General features: G+C 62.1%; 1 protein-coding gene across 1 annotated transcript in view; it reads right to left on the bottom strand.

Moving 5' to 3' along the window:
- The window catches only part of ROR2 (receptor tyrosine kinase like orphan receptor 2), a gene marked incomplete at both ends in the record, with an annotated part of 178,736 nt that overhangs the window by 30,382 nt on the left and 133,850 nt on the right, over positions 1–14,504 (bottom strand). The window contains one exon of the mRNA XM_081104226.1: positions 12,024–12,101. Within this exon, the coding sequence (XP_080960352.1) occupies positions 12,024–12,101 (78 nt within the window). The remainder of the gene's footprint in view (positions 1–12,023; positions 12,102–14,504) is intronic.

The following is a 14,504-nucleotide window of genomic DNA, read 5'->3' as shown; positions in this document are numbered from 1 at the left end:
GCCAGGCACGTGGGCTCTGCCAACTGTCATCTCACCCGGGCACCGGCCCAGAACCCCCCCCCCCCCACAGCTGGGCATCTCCATGGATCAGTTAAATCCCTTGAAAACCGTAGAAGGGCTCTTCCTCATGTGGGAGAGACATGAGTCTGGGAGGGGAGGCAGGCTGGTGGCAGAGAGGACGAGGAGGTTCCTCCTGCACATGAGCCTGGGAGGCCCCGACTGTCTGTCCGATCCCGGAGCAGCCCCCCGCGACTTCTCCAGTCCCCTTGGTCCCCGCACAGCCTCCTCTGACCCGGGGCTACCACGTGGACAACTGTGTACTAGGCTCCTCTCCGAGGCGCATGCTTGGGCACGGCGGCTGGTGCCAGCCCCTACCGACCGGGGGCAGCCGTGCTGCAGCCCCAGCAGGCTCGGCTCAGAGAGGCCAGCGCCTCCCCACGGAGGCTGCAGCAGGAGCAGCTGCAAGGACATGCTGGAGGCAAGCCCCTGGCAGGGCGACTTCACCGTCACAGGCTCCTTGGCCTGCGCGTGTGCCGACCCACAGGGGCAGGGGAGGGGCAGGGGAGGGGCAGGGGCAGGGGAGGGGCAGGGGCAGGGCAGGGGCAGGGGCAGGGCAGGGGCAGGGGCAGATGAGCGGCTGCAGGGCTGGGGCCGGGTTAGGCAGTGAGTCCTGATGGGAACCAGAGAGGGCGATGGCTGTGGACATTACCAACGCCCTGGCCGGGCAATGCCGTCTGGGGAGGATGGCCAAGGTGAGGCCGGGACTACAGGGGCCGGGTGTCCGGCAAACGAGGGGCCGCGCTGAAAGCCTCCTTCCCGGAGAGCCTGCCGCCCACCGCTTCCCAGCCGGGCCAGGCAGCCCCCGTTTCCTCCTAAGCGAGCCGAGGCCCCTTCAGAGGCCCCTTCACACGGATCCCTTTCCCTCTCAACTAGAGGGACACTCGCCGAAGCCACGCCGTCCTCGGTTCCGGCACGAAGGAGGATCGGAGAACTCGCTGCCCGGGGCCCTCAGCACCCTTCTCCCCGCACTGTCTGACCCAGCGGCTCGCCTCTGACGCGCACGGAGTCACCTGGGAGCCACAGGAAGGACCCGCCTGCGCTGGTCCCCTGGGTCCCGACAGTGCCTGCGCCCGAGCTCTGCTCGAGGGCCGAGGAGAGAAGCAACGGGGACGGCCAGCACCAGTGCCCAGCGGCCACCGGAGGCTGCGCAGCTGGGAGCGCCCCGCCCCACCCCGCCCCGCCCCGCTCCGCTCCACACTGCCCCGCACGGCTCCGCCCCACCCCGCCCCTCGCCGCCCCACCCCGCCCCGTCCCGCCCCGCTCTGCCCCGCCCCACCCCGCACCACTCCACACCGCCCCGCCTCGCTCCACCTCGCCCCGCTCCACCCCGCAGCACTCCACACCGCCCCGCCCCGCCCCACCCCGCCCCACTCCACCCCGCCCCGTTCCACACCGCCCCGCCCCGCCCCGCCCCGCTCCACCCCGCTCCGCACCCCCATTAGGCCTTGATGGGCTCCTTCGCCTCTGACCCACACTCAGAGCAACCAACACTGCAGGTGGGTCTCACGCCAACTTCAACCGCAGCTCCTGACCTAGGCTGGTGAGTGAACTGAGACTTCAGAAAGGAAGGAGGAAGATCATGGAGAAGAGCTCCTTCATATCCATGGCATCGCGCTTCTGGGATTCTCTCTACCTCCCACACTGCCCCACGGAAGGGAGGGGAGGGTCCCTTGCTCTTCCGAAGACACCAGCGTATCCCTCATGGAGAGTCGGGGGAGAATACCTGCTCTCGGAGCGTCGCTATTTCTCAGGGCCAGTCTCTGCCACAAGATCACCTTCTCGGGGGTGTTTCCTGCCGCTCCCCCCCAAACAGCCCCACGCCGAGCCTGGCCTACTGCTGTGGAAACATCACATCTGCTAAATTACGACGACTGACGTACACTGAGCCATCAAGAGCAACACAAGCCCTGGCCGGGGCTCGGCGGTTGGAGCACCGTCCCATACACCGGAAGGGCTGCAGGCTCATCCCCAGGCGGGGCCAGTACGGAGGCAGCCAGCTGATGTTTCTCTCTTCTCTCCTCTTTCTAAAATCAATAAACGTATCCTCAGGTGATGAATTAAACGAAAAGGGATGATGAATGTTACTCTTTCAGGCTAGTTTCTAACGTTCAATTTAGAATCATCCTGAGAAGTCCCGTGAGCCCCGGGTGTGGACGGAGCGGCTCAGACGGCCTCCTCACGGCCTGGGAGGCAGGTCCCTCTCCAGTCCAGCCCTCAGCTCCAGAGGGCCGTCCCCCCCACCCCCCTTCAGTTACTAGTTACTTCAGCCAGCTTCCTAGTCCTCAGCAACTGTCCTTGCCGCTGGCCGAACCGGTTTTATTTCTATTTCCATACAAGTGGCTTAAGGCTTACAGGAAAACTACCGGATGTCTACATATTGTACTAATTTCTTCTTATCGATGTAACGAATTCGCACAAACTTAGTAGCATACAGCGACACCGATTTATCTCACAGTCTGGAGGCCAGAGTCCTCCAGTCAGGCGGCGGGGCTGCTGCCCCTTGGGGCGCCCGCCGGGAGGTCTCCCCGGCGGCCAGGCCTCCGCCTTTCCTGCATCGCTCCAGCCTCGGCCTCTCCCCTCCGGCCAGTGACTGACCCCTGCCACCCTGAGCGGCGCCTGTGGGATGACACCGAGCCCACCTGCACCATGCAGCATCGTCTCCCATCCCAAACCTTCCGCTAACCCCATCGCTTAACCATCTGAGAAGTCCGTGTTGGGCAGGTGACACACAGGTTCTGGGGACCAGCACGCCAGCCTCTGGGAGCCCGTCCCTCTGTCCGGCGTGCACGTCCCTTTATCCTGTCGCTTCACTGAACTACCCGATTGGCTGTAATCGCTTCTCAGGTCATTGCCTTGGACTTCTGAGGTCGGCACCTTCTTCAAATAACAATCCCATAGCCGATCACTTTCAAAGCCCACGCCGCTCAGATGGCCTTCTGCCCAGCGGTTTTGTTCAACAGCAATTCTTTTATATTTAACGATTTAATATTGAAACGTTGCAACTTGCAAATATACAAAAAATACAGATATTGGTATAATAGCACCCATGTACACAATATCAAGATTTTATGCAAATGTTTTACCATATTTGACTTCCAACACTTAAAGAAATAAAACATTCCATAATGTAACTAACACCACTTCCCTTACTTCTCCTTCCCTCTCCAGAGAGCAGTCACACTATTCCAATCATGGCTGAATTACTTTATGTTTTTAAAACTTTCCCCTGAAAGAACATCTTTGCTAGTTGCTTTTTTCACTCAGTCACCTTTGGATTTATCTATGTTGATGTAGTTCACTTATTTTAATTACCAGGGGCCCGATGCACGAAATTCGTGCGAGAGTAGGCCTTCCTTCTCCCCGCTGCCAGCACCGGCTTCCCACTGGCACCAGGGACCCGGGCTTCCCTCTGGCCGCTGGCAAGCACCAGGGACCAGGGCTTCCCTCGCAGCCCCAGCTTCGTCTGGAAGGTTGTCCGGAAGGATGTCCGGTCTAATTAGCATATTACGCTTTTACTATTATAGACTGTATAATAGTCCCCCGTACACCAACCACAACTTCTTTATCCATTTTCCAATCGAGGCGCAGTGAGCTGTTTGCACTCTTGCTGGCGCGAGCCCGTGTCTGATGGCCCGCGTCTGAGGGCTCCTCTGCCGGCTCTGGGAGTGGCTCCTCTGCACAGCAGCCGGCGTAGCCTGGTCGGCGGTGCCTGGTGCCGCTCACATCTGCCGAGGCCGGTGCGGCAGCCGCTCCTGCAGGGCCCATGTTGGACCGATGGCTCGGTGCAGGCGTTCTGTATACACCCCGTAAGATGAAGCTGGTCAACTGCATTGTTCCAATTTTTAATATGATTTTCTATTCGTTTCAATGAGATCCATGTCTACTGCTTGTGTATCTACCAACCGGCTGTGAGACCCGTGTCAAGCTGAGTTGCTGGGTGCAATAACTTCAGGTTTATGACTTCATCTGGTGCTGATATCACCGTTAAGGCTTTTGTCTAAAGGACTATCTTGTCTGATGTTAATGTAGTACTTCTGCTTAACCCAGGACTACTCTTCATTTTTAATTTTTAAATCCTGTTTATGATTATACATAACACGTGAATTTTACAAAACATAAACTTTAACATAGTTTATGAGTCTATGTGTGAATCGATCAGTTTTTTAAGTGATGAGTTTTGCTTTCAATGTGTTTATTTTGCCTCTTGATTCTTCTTTCCTGTTTTCTATTGTTACAGCTTCGAGCTTCTGCTTCCCATGGTCATTGTTACTGATGACTTTCACTGTCAGAGCCACTGGGACTCGCTGACCGGCGACCAGTCCTCTCCTTGTCAACACCGCCTGGCTCCCTCCTCAGTGCCCCTGGCTCTCCTGGTCCCACACCTCCTTGGGGCGGGGACACGAGGCTGGAACACGGTGTGGGTGTAAATGCTGGGCCTCTCACCCTGGAGCAGCGCCCAGCTGGGCAGGCACCCGCGGCCGCACGCTGCTGTCCTGGTTCCCGCACTTCCCGCTGCCTTGCGGGGCGCTGACCTCCCCCTTCTGTAAGGGCCACTTTCCACGTCTCCCTTTTCTCTCTGCCGTTTCAGGGTGCGCTGCGATTTACTTTCCTTTAGCCTCCTCGGGCCTCAGTGCCGTCGCTGCAATCCCCACGTCTGACCTGTGCCTTCCGTCAACAGCATACAGTTCTCTGCCAGGATCTCAGGAAGTGCTGCTTCTCCTCGCTCCCTGATTCCCGCTGAAATCTCTACACACACGCTGGGCCTCCTCCTGGCTCCTCGTCCCGTCACCCACGCTGCGTTCCCTTCTTGGTCTAGCTGGGCACCACCTGCTGCGCTTCTCATTTTGCCGACTGTGATTCTGTCCACGGGCCTCTGGTTCCTTCCCAGCCCACCTGCGTTTCTCCCTTGGTTTTTAATCCCCCGGCCTCCTGTTCCTGACCTCCGCACACGGACCCCCGACCTGCAGAAACGACCGAGCAGCCCAGAGGAGCCAGGCCTGGTGACTGAGAACTGGCCTCTGTGGGTGCGGCCAGCACTCCATGGGGTCGGAGAGAGCGAAGTCTCCCCCTTTAATCACCCCAGAGGGTCCCTTCCTCCCAGCAGAGGACGGGTAAGAACTGCGGCTGCTGAGTTCTGCCTCTGCCCCAGGCCACTGCTGCTCACCCCAGGCAGTGGGTGAGTCCCGGACAGAGACACACCAGAGGCAGGGGGACGGAGGCCTGCCCAGGGACCACTCCTGCTCCCGGCAGATCAGTGCCCACTGACTCTTCACCCGCTGACCGCCCACTCACTCGCCAGCTGGCCAGGTTACTCACATGTGAGGTCTGAGGGGCACAGAAGCCTCATCTACGAGGAGAAGCAAGGGCCCCGGGTTTTACTCTGATCGGTGGCAACGAAACACACAACCTGCGTGGAAGGGTGGTGACTGGAGACCCTGAGCCACAGGAGGCCACAGACCGTGGGGTGTGGGTCTGGTGGTCTACACAGGGCCAGTCACATGAAGGAGAGGATGCTGCTTAAAGGAGAGCAGCAGGGGCAGGAGGAGAGGGTGTGAGACAAGAAGGGGATCAGAGGATGAGAAACTGATAGCCACATGGTCCTGAGGTGGAGAGACGTGCCAAGCCCCAACCGCACGTGGAGAGGGCACTGGGCGAGCCAGCCATGTGCTGGGTGCAGTTCTGGTCCTGGAACTGTGAACGGGACCTTGTTGGAAACAGTGTCATTGCAGTTGCCATGAAGTTGAAATGAAGTCATATGGGGCCCTGCTCCAATAGCTGGTGTCCTGTAGGAAGGACACATGGGCCCAGGCACACAGAGAAGAGGACAGGTGACAAAAGACAGAGGGGAGGGGTGCTGCCCAGCCAGGCGGCAGGGGTGGCCAGCCACAGGGAGAGGCCGGGCAGCTCCTCCAGGAGCTACAGGGGAGCAGCCCTGGGCGTGGGCGCCCAGCCTCAGGACACTGGGTCTGTGGGGCTTCGCTCTGGCAGGACTGAGGCAGGGAAGGAGACTGCCCCAGGCTCAGGGTGACACTCACAGCCTCACAAAGGGGCAGGGACATCGTGCCCCACCCCCGGTAGCTGCCATGAGACAAGCAATGTGAATAGGCCGTGCAGCACCGTGCACCTCGAGCTGAGAAGGAAGAACACCTGCCTGGCGTCACTTCAGCAGGTACCGGCGGCGGCAGTGGCTGCCAGGTGCCACAGCGCTCTCCCGGCTGCGGCTTTGGTAGCAGGAGCTACCTGGGGGGAGAGGGGGCACTTGGGAAGATGAGCTGGAGAGGAAGGCCTGGCAGTGGGCCCAGCAGGTGCGGCCCCACGCGGCGTCCAGGCCCTGTCCGCGACCTCAGTGCTGCGCACACTTTGAAACCAGCCCGTGGGTTGACGCTTTCTCCCAGCGCCATTGCCTCTGTCCACCTCGGAGAGCCCCAGGGCCTGCAAATCCACAGCCAGCAGGTCGGGGCGCTTGACCAACGGCCTTCCCCTCCAGAGTGGCACAGCCGGAGCCGAGCCCACGGGAGGCCTGGCCCAGGAGGTGGGGGGGCTTGGGGCCTCTGCACGCTCTGCCGGCTACGCCACGCAGGGGACGCGCAGCTGGGAGGCGCAGGGCCAGGCTCCAGCTCCGCCGGGCCATTTCCCATCACAGAACTAATGCCGTGTCTGCGTTAGGGTGCTGGTCTCAGTTTTACCCCATCAGCCGCGGAGACCCTCATCTATACCAATCTCTCTCTCTCTCTCTCTCTCTCTCTCTCTCTCTCTCTCTTACACACACACACACATAATAAACCAGATATGCACCCAACATGTATGCTAATCGATCCACATCCTACATGAACAGGGAACCTGCTCTCAGGAGGCAGAGGACAGGCTTCGTTTCCATGCCAACACGGTGACCTCTGCGGTCGCTGCTTTCTCTGTCCATTCAGATGCTCTGAGGTCGCCTGGAGCTGCAGCCGCCCTCCGCCAGGGGACGGCGCCCTGCCTCCAGTCAGCACGAGGGTCAGCGAGCGGGCATGTGCAGGCTGCGGGCGGACAGCACCCCGCGGCCTCTCCGCAGTGACCCCCGCCACCAGCACGCCTGTGCCGCGTCCACCAAACCCGGGGTGGGGGCATGTGCATGGGAACAAATGAGTAAACGGTTTCCAGGCCAAATGCACACTTTTGTAATAACAATAAAATACTGTATCTAATGTAACAAAACTGCTGCGAAGTGCCCAGCCCGTTAGCCCAGCCCCGCAGCTCGGCGTCGCATGTCTGCCACGCCCGCGCCCTGCGAGGTAGGCTCAGGTCTCTCTCAGAACCCACCGCACGTGCACGCCAGGGGCTCAATCCTGGCCCCGTGCATCTGAGCACAAATGCCCCTTCCGCTGGGCACCAGCTCCTAGCCCCTGATCTGCTCGGCAGGCAGCACCCTCGCCGCCTGCGCTTCACAGAGGCCCCGCCGGCAACGGCACTGGAGGAAGCAGCGGCTCATGCCATCCACTCGGCCGGCATTACTTTAATCTATGATTTAAGCCAGGCAGCACCCTCCCAGCAGCTCTGTCAGCAGGAAAGCGCAGGGATCGATCGGCGCCTGGCACCTCCTGCAGTCTGTCACTGGGGGTGCAGGGGAGGCGGGACCCCAGGAGGAGGCTCCCAAAGAACCAGAGAACTGGTGCCCAGGAAAGCATGGGCCCCTGGGGCTCTGGGGCTGCTGAGGCAGCCATGTCTGGAAAGTGACGGACATACAGGCAGCGACCACCATTGCAATGACAACCAATGGCAGTGTCCAGCCACTGCATGCTGGGCGAGCGCTGTCCCTGGGCCCTCTCATCCCTCCAATGGCGGGGTGACATGGGGCCCAAGCAGTGCCCTGGCCACAGCAGGAGGGCGAGGCCACCATCCAGTCCAGGTCTGCTGTCCTGCCACCCCGGCTCAGACCGCTGCCCTCGCACGCCGCTGCCCCAGGCTGCCCCCGGGCCAAGCCGGCCTGCTCAGGCCCGCGGCTTCCTTTGGTCCAGGAAGTCCTCACTTAACGTCCGGGATAACATCTGCGGCTTTAAGCGAGACAACGTACAATGAGACCGATTTTACCATCGGTTCCTGTGGCCCCTCATCAGCTATAACAAGCGGCGCTGTCCAGGACACACAGCCTCTGCTTGCTGTTTCTGTGCGTGGGCACGTCCAGGCTCCCAACCTCTGCCTGGAAGCCCCCGCAGACTGCCCGGCCACATGCGGGCAGCCAGACAGAGGACAGCACGGCTCCGCTTCCTAAAGTGGCCAGGGGCCGCCTGAGCCCGGCTCTGATGAGCGATGCTTGCAGCTGAGGGCGGGTGAGGACGTACGCCCCGTCAGCGTGCTCCTCCATCCAGCTGTGCCTCTCCGGCTAAGAGACAGCGGTGGCCGGCAGTGCTCCCACCCACTCCTGGCTCCTCCCTGCCCCTGGCCCTGCCCCAGCCCAGGCGCACAGGCAGGCCCACGCTCTGGGGGCAGCATGCTCTCCCGAGGGGATGGGAGAGGCTACAGAATGACTAGAGGGATTTTAGCCCTTCACCGACGCCTGTCCACTCTCTCCACCCGGCCCACTCCCTCCTGCCTGCTCCTCCTCTTCCCCACCACTTCCCCCAGAGCCGCCTGCAGCTTCAGAGTGTAAACCAGGCCCGCACATCCCGCCAGGACCCTTCCACGGGGTGAGGGGGCCGCATCCCACTAGGACCCTCCATGGGGCGAAGGGGGCCCACATCCCACAGGACCTGTCCACAGGGTGAGGGGGCCCACATCCCACCAGGACTGTCCACGGGGCGAGGGGACCCATCCCACCAAGACCCTTCCACGGGGTGAGGGGGCCCACATCCCACCAGGACCTGTCCACGGGGCGAGGGGGGCCCACATCCCGCCAGGACCCTTCCACGGGGCGAGGGGGCCACATCCCACCAGGACCCGTCCACGGGGCAAGGGGGCCACATCCCACCAGGACTGTCCACGGGGCGAGGGGGGCCCACATCCCACAGGACCCTTCCACGGGGTGAGGGGGCCCACATCCCACAGGACCTGTCCACGGGGCGAGGGGGCTCACATCCCACCAGGACCCTTCCACGGGGCGAAGGGGGCCCACATCCCACCAGGACCCGTCCACGGGGCAAAGGGGGCCCACATCCCTCCAGGACTGTCCACGGGGCGAGGGGGCCGCATGCCACCAGGACTGTCCACGGGACGAGGCGGCCGCATCCCACCAGGACTGTCCACGGGGCAAGGGGGCCGCATCCCACCAGGACTGTCCACGGGGCAAGGGGGCCGCATCCCACCAGGACTGTCCACGGGGCGAGGGGACTGCATCCCACCAGGACTGTCCACGGGGCGAGGGGCCCACATCCCACAGGACCCGTCCACGGGGCGAAGGGAGCCCACATCCCACCAGGACTGTCCACGGGGCGAGGGGCCCACATCCCACCAGGACCCTCCCACGGGGAGAAGGGGGCCCACATCCCACCAGGACCTGTCCACAGGGTGAGGGAGGCCCACATCCCACCAGGACCTGTCCACGGGGCGAGGGGGGCACACCCCACAGGACCCTTCCACGGGGAGATGGGAGGGGACAGGGTGGGGGCAGGAGGCAAGAGCGGGGCAGAACTCTCTCCTGCGTCTGAGGAGCTGTGTGCGCTCGCTCTCCCAGAGCTGCCTGCAGACCTCTGTGACGATGGGATGTTCCGGGTCTGGGCTGCCATCACCATCACCTCAGCCACACGGGGCCACTGGGCTCTTAAAATGCAGCAGGTAGGACCGAGGAGCTGGGCTCTTCGCCTCATTAATTTGCGTGCGTGGCTGGTGGGCCGTGCAGGGCCCCTGGGCCTCAGCCCACCCAGGCCATGACCCCACCTCACTCAGCTGCCCGGGGCACTGAGACCTCGAGGCCTCAGACCTGGCAGGGCCCAGCACTGGCCTCGGACACACCCCTCCCATCATCTCTTAGCAAATGTCACCTCAGTCAACCTCTGTCCCCACGCCAAGATGCCCCCCCCTCCTTCCACTCAGCAACCTCATCCCTCCCTGGGCTCCTCCCCACAACCCCTAATTGCTGGCCTGACAGTTTCCCAGGACGCCAGCTCCCAGCCCCGCCCCCAGGCAGAGCCCACCCGTGCCTCCATCACGAGAAGCTGGGCCGCCCAGGGCCCAGCACAGACGGGGCGGTCAGCAGACGGGCGAGGGCAAGGGCTGTCTGACCTGGCCTGCGGCTTCGTCAGCCTCTGAGAAACAGCTCCCGAACCCAAGCCCCAAGAATGACCTCTCTTCCGAAGAGCCCTTCCCGAGGCCAGCGCCCACACAGGCTCCGAGCACGGCCTCGGCCCCGTGGGGACACGTCTGCCCTGACAGACGCCTCCCACAGGCAGCCGGGCTGCCTGCGAGCGAGCCAGGTCACGATGACCCCGAGACGACTGGCCACTCCCGTCCTGAGGACACTCGCTGCATCACAGGGAACCCCATCACGGAGCCTCAGCCACCCTCAACTTACACAACTGACCTCTAAGCGAACGGGGCGCTCACCCAGGCACCCCGGGAGAAGGGGACGCAGCATCCCGGGGACCGACACCCGCAGCCCTTGTAGCAGAGGCACCCTCCGGACCCCTGGCTGGGACAGCCACCGCTGCTCACTCCCCAGACGACCAGCCTCAGGCACAGGCCCTAAGGGGGCACAGACCCTCAGTGAGGGGGCTCTGAAGCCATGATGGATTCTGGGCTTCAAGCCACAAGGCCAGGCAGACAGAAAGGGGCTGTTCTGACAGTAACTGTTATAAACTACAGGTGTCCCCAAATTCAAATGCGACCACATTAGACGAGGTCCTGAGGGTGGGGCCCGTGGGCCTCGTGTCCTCACAGGAAGAGGGACACGGCGCCCTCTGCAGGCTTTCAGCCTCCGGAACTGCGAGGACCCCTTCCCCTTGGCTGAGCCACGCGCGTGCAGGGTTTGGTGATGGCAGCCGAGCCGACGGAGGCCGTGATCGGAGGTGATATGGTGACTGAGGGTGAAGAAGAAAAGTCGCAGGAAGTACATTCTGCTGACTCTGTAAGTCTCAGATGCCTACAGAGGGCGCCAGGTGAGAGGGAGGCCGACACCTCAGGGAAGGCAGCATCCACAACACAAAGGACCAACAAGACAAAACGCGGCTCCGGCCCAGGCTAGCCCCAGGGAGAGGAGGCCCCGGCTGGCCCCGGGGAGGGGAGGCCCCGGCTGGCCCCGGGGAGACCAGGCTCCGGCTGGCCCCGGGGAGACCAGGCCCCGGCTGGCCCCGGGGAGACCAGGACCCGGCTGGCCCCAGGGAGAGGAGGCTCCCGCTGGCCCCAGGGAGAGGAGGCCCCGGCTGGCCCCGGGGAGACCAGGACCCGGCTGGCCCCGGGGAGAGGAGGCCCCGGCTGGCCCCGGGGAGAGGAGGCCCCGGCTGGCCCCGGGGAGACCAGGACCCGGCTGGCCCCGGGGAGAGGAGGCCCCGGCTGGCCCCGGGGAGACCAGGCTCCGGCTGGCCCCGGGGAGAGGAGGCCCCGGCTGGCCCCGGGGAGAGGAGGCCCCGGCTGGCCCCGGGGAGAGGAGGCCCCGGCTGGCCCCGGGGAGACGAGGCCCCGGCTGGCCCCAGGGAGAAGAGCGGTGCCCGGCGGAGACCCCCTCCCCTCTGGACAGTCACATCGAGAGTAACCCCAGGAGATGGACGGCCACCTGTCAGCAGGAGACGCAGTGGCCAAGCCAGGAGTCCACCTGCCCTGCGGCCCTCCCTGCAGTGGTCACCCACCTAACCCTGCCGTCACCTCACCAGCCCCCACCTGCCCACAGCGCAGTGTACGGAGAAAGCTAGGGAGGTAGGCGTGCCACCACGCCCCCCATGGGCAGTGCCACCCCGGGGCCCCCGGCCATCAGTGCGGCAGCAAGCCTTGAGTAAAGATGGCACCACTCTGGAAGCACCGCCCAGGCCTGCATACAGGAGCACTTCCCAGGTTACCTTTCGGCGTTGGAACAGGGCTGCCGTGTCCATCCAGTTGGCCGGAAGGGTCGTGGGGGTCAGGCGCCTCCGAATCCCCTGCACAAGAGAGCACAGCACAGGGTGAATGCGCCTTCCCAGCAGATCGTCCTGCTCCCGCAAAACTGCCCCCGGGAGAGGCAGGGGCACTGCCAGGGGGCTTCTGTGGGGTCGGATTGGATGCAACCGGAGACGTGGGCCTTTCCCTGATCCAAGCAGACGGCACCGTGGGAGGCGGGAAGTCAATCACGGGGCCAGAGTCAGCAGGTCGCCCTCAGACCCAGGCCCTGGCAGCTCTGAACAGTCAGAACTGAGGCGTTTCTTCACCAGCTCACCCCTCCTGGCCCCCAGGCGCATCTGCAGCCAGCGGCCAAGGACAGATCTGCCCACAACGGGGAGGACAGGAGTGCTCATCGTTACTGCAACCTTTACCCCACCCCAGAGCCTGTGAGAGAGGCAGCACCCACCCCACTCACAGACAGCGCGGCGAAAGCAGAGCTCGTCCGCTCCGCTGGGAACGCAGCAGGACGACGGAGGAAAGGTGGTCGGGTGTGCATGGCACCCTAGAAGCCAGGTGGGCCCCCATAGACCCTACCCTTTATTCCAACCCAGTCCCTTTCTCTTCTGCTTCTACTTTTAGACTTTTGCCTGGGAGTGGGCTTTGACTGGGCCCCCACCCTGGGGGGTGGGAGGGAGTGCAGTCAGGGGTGATCTGACAGAACAGCTCCTGGAGGGACTAGGTCTATGCACCCAGCCTGCGGAAGACGCGGGCACACACTGGGGACTACCCTGCAGCTCAGAAAGGAAGGCCACGCTGGCCCCTGCCACCCCATGGCGCACCCAGGACACGGCGCTGGGGGTAAGCCACGTCAAAAGGACAAACAGGGTTTCGCTTCTACGAGGAATCTGAAGAAGTCGAGCTCACACAGAAGGACGTGGAAGGGCGGGTGAGCGGCGGGGAGGCGAGGGGCTCATGGGTAATGGGCAGTTTGTTTTGCAAGATGAAAGGCTGCAGAAATGGATGATGGTGATGGTTGCACAACCGTGTGAATGTACTTAATGCCACTGAACTGTACACTTCAACATGGTGACAGTGGGCGCTGGAGTGAGACTCGGTTGGGTGGAATGTCATCGCAGAGGGCTCGATCCCCAGTCTGGGCACGGGTGGGAGGTGGGAGGTGGCCGACCGATGTTTCTCTCTCTCATCGATGTTTTTCCCTCTCAAGCCAAGTGTTTAATTTTTTTTGTTGATTTGAGAGAGGAAGGGAGTGGGAGAGAGAGAAACATTAACCATGAGAGAGAAACATGGATCGGCTGCCTCCTGCACACCCCCTACTGGAGATCGAGCCCGCAACCCAGGCATGTGCCCTGACCGGGAATAGAACCATGACCTTCTGGTTCATAGGTCAACGCTCAACCCCTGGGCCACACTGGCTGGGCTCAAATCAATTCTTTTAAAAAATGGTTTAAATGGTAAATTTTATGTTATGTGTACTTATCACAATTTTTAAAGTGTACCAAAGAAGTTTATAATTCAATATTAAGTCACCCCACTTGTCTCTCCTACAAGAGAAACAGCGCTAACAGATACCCCGGACGTTTCACACCCCTCTTACGACGAGACCGGCTCGAAGCGCCGAGGTGGAAAAGGAAGCACACGTGGTTTTCGACGGAATCAGGCAGCAAGTTCTTCCAATCAGCGGCTCAGCTCCACCAGCGTGGCTGCCCTTCACTGCAGGGCGCAGGGGTCAGGCCGGCCGCGCACCCTGCAGGCTCCGCAGTCACAGGGCGCCCGCAGGAGAAGCCGCGCAGAAGCCGCGGCCACAGGCCTGCTGCGCCTCTGCCACTCGGCTCCCCGCAGCCGCAGGGACACATGGCTTTCACGTCCCTTTGGGGAGTTCCTTGTCACTACCACTGCCAGTCCAACCTGGCCACATGCCGGACGCCACTCTCCCAGGCCGCCTTTCACCAAACGATCCCGACTCGCCATTCGGAAGGGACATCTTTAGTCTCTGAAACCGGCCCACACAGCACGGCTCCCCTTGGCAAGGCCACCGGGCTCCCGGTCTGCCGGTGCTGCAAAGGCAGGGGCACCTCCTCCGGACGCCAACGGCCCCGCTGGGAGCCTGGACAGAAGCCGCTGCCACAGGGCAGAGGCAGGAGCCCTGTGCAATGCAAGGCCGTCCACGGGTTTTGCTAAAGAACGGAAGGCTTCAGTTTGGGTTTGGAGTTTTAGGTGGGCATGTCACACATGCCATCACTCAGCACTGTTTAAATGTAGAGAGACCGCAGGAAATCAAACACACTTGTACTATATACACACATCTGAAAGAGGCATAAAAATTATTAACTGCTTAGAAATTGACAAATGGTGTGAAACAGTGGAATAAATATACACCCGGAAGAAAAATAAGCACCATTAGCCAATTCCACGTGGAAAAGATCCCGTCTTCCAGGGCAGCG

The sequence above is a fragment of the Myotis nattereri genome (genome assembly GCF_964212035.1).
Source record: "Myotis nattereri genome assembly, chromosome: 12".
NCBI classification, from domain to species: domain Eukaryota; kingdom Metazoa; phylum Chordata; class Mammalia; order Chiroptera; family Vespertilionidae; genus Myotis; species Myotis nattereri.
The sequence above is the reverse complement of the archived record's forward strand: the minus strand, read 5'-3'. Positions and strand labels throughout refer to the sequence as shown.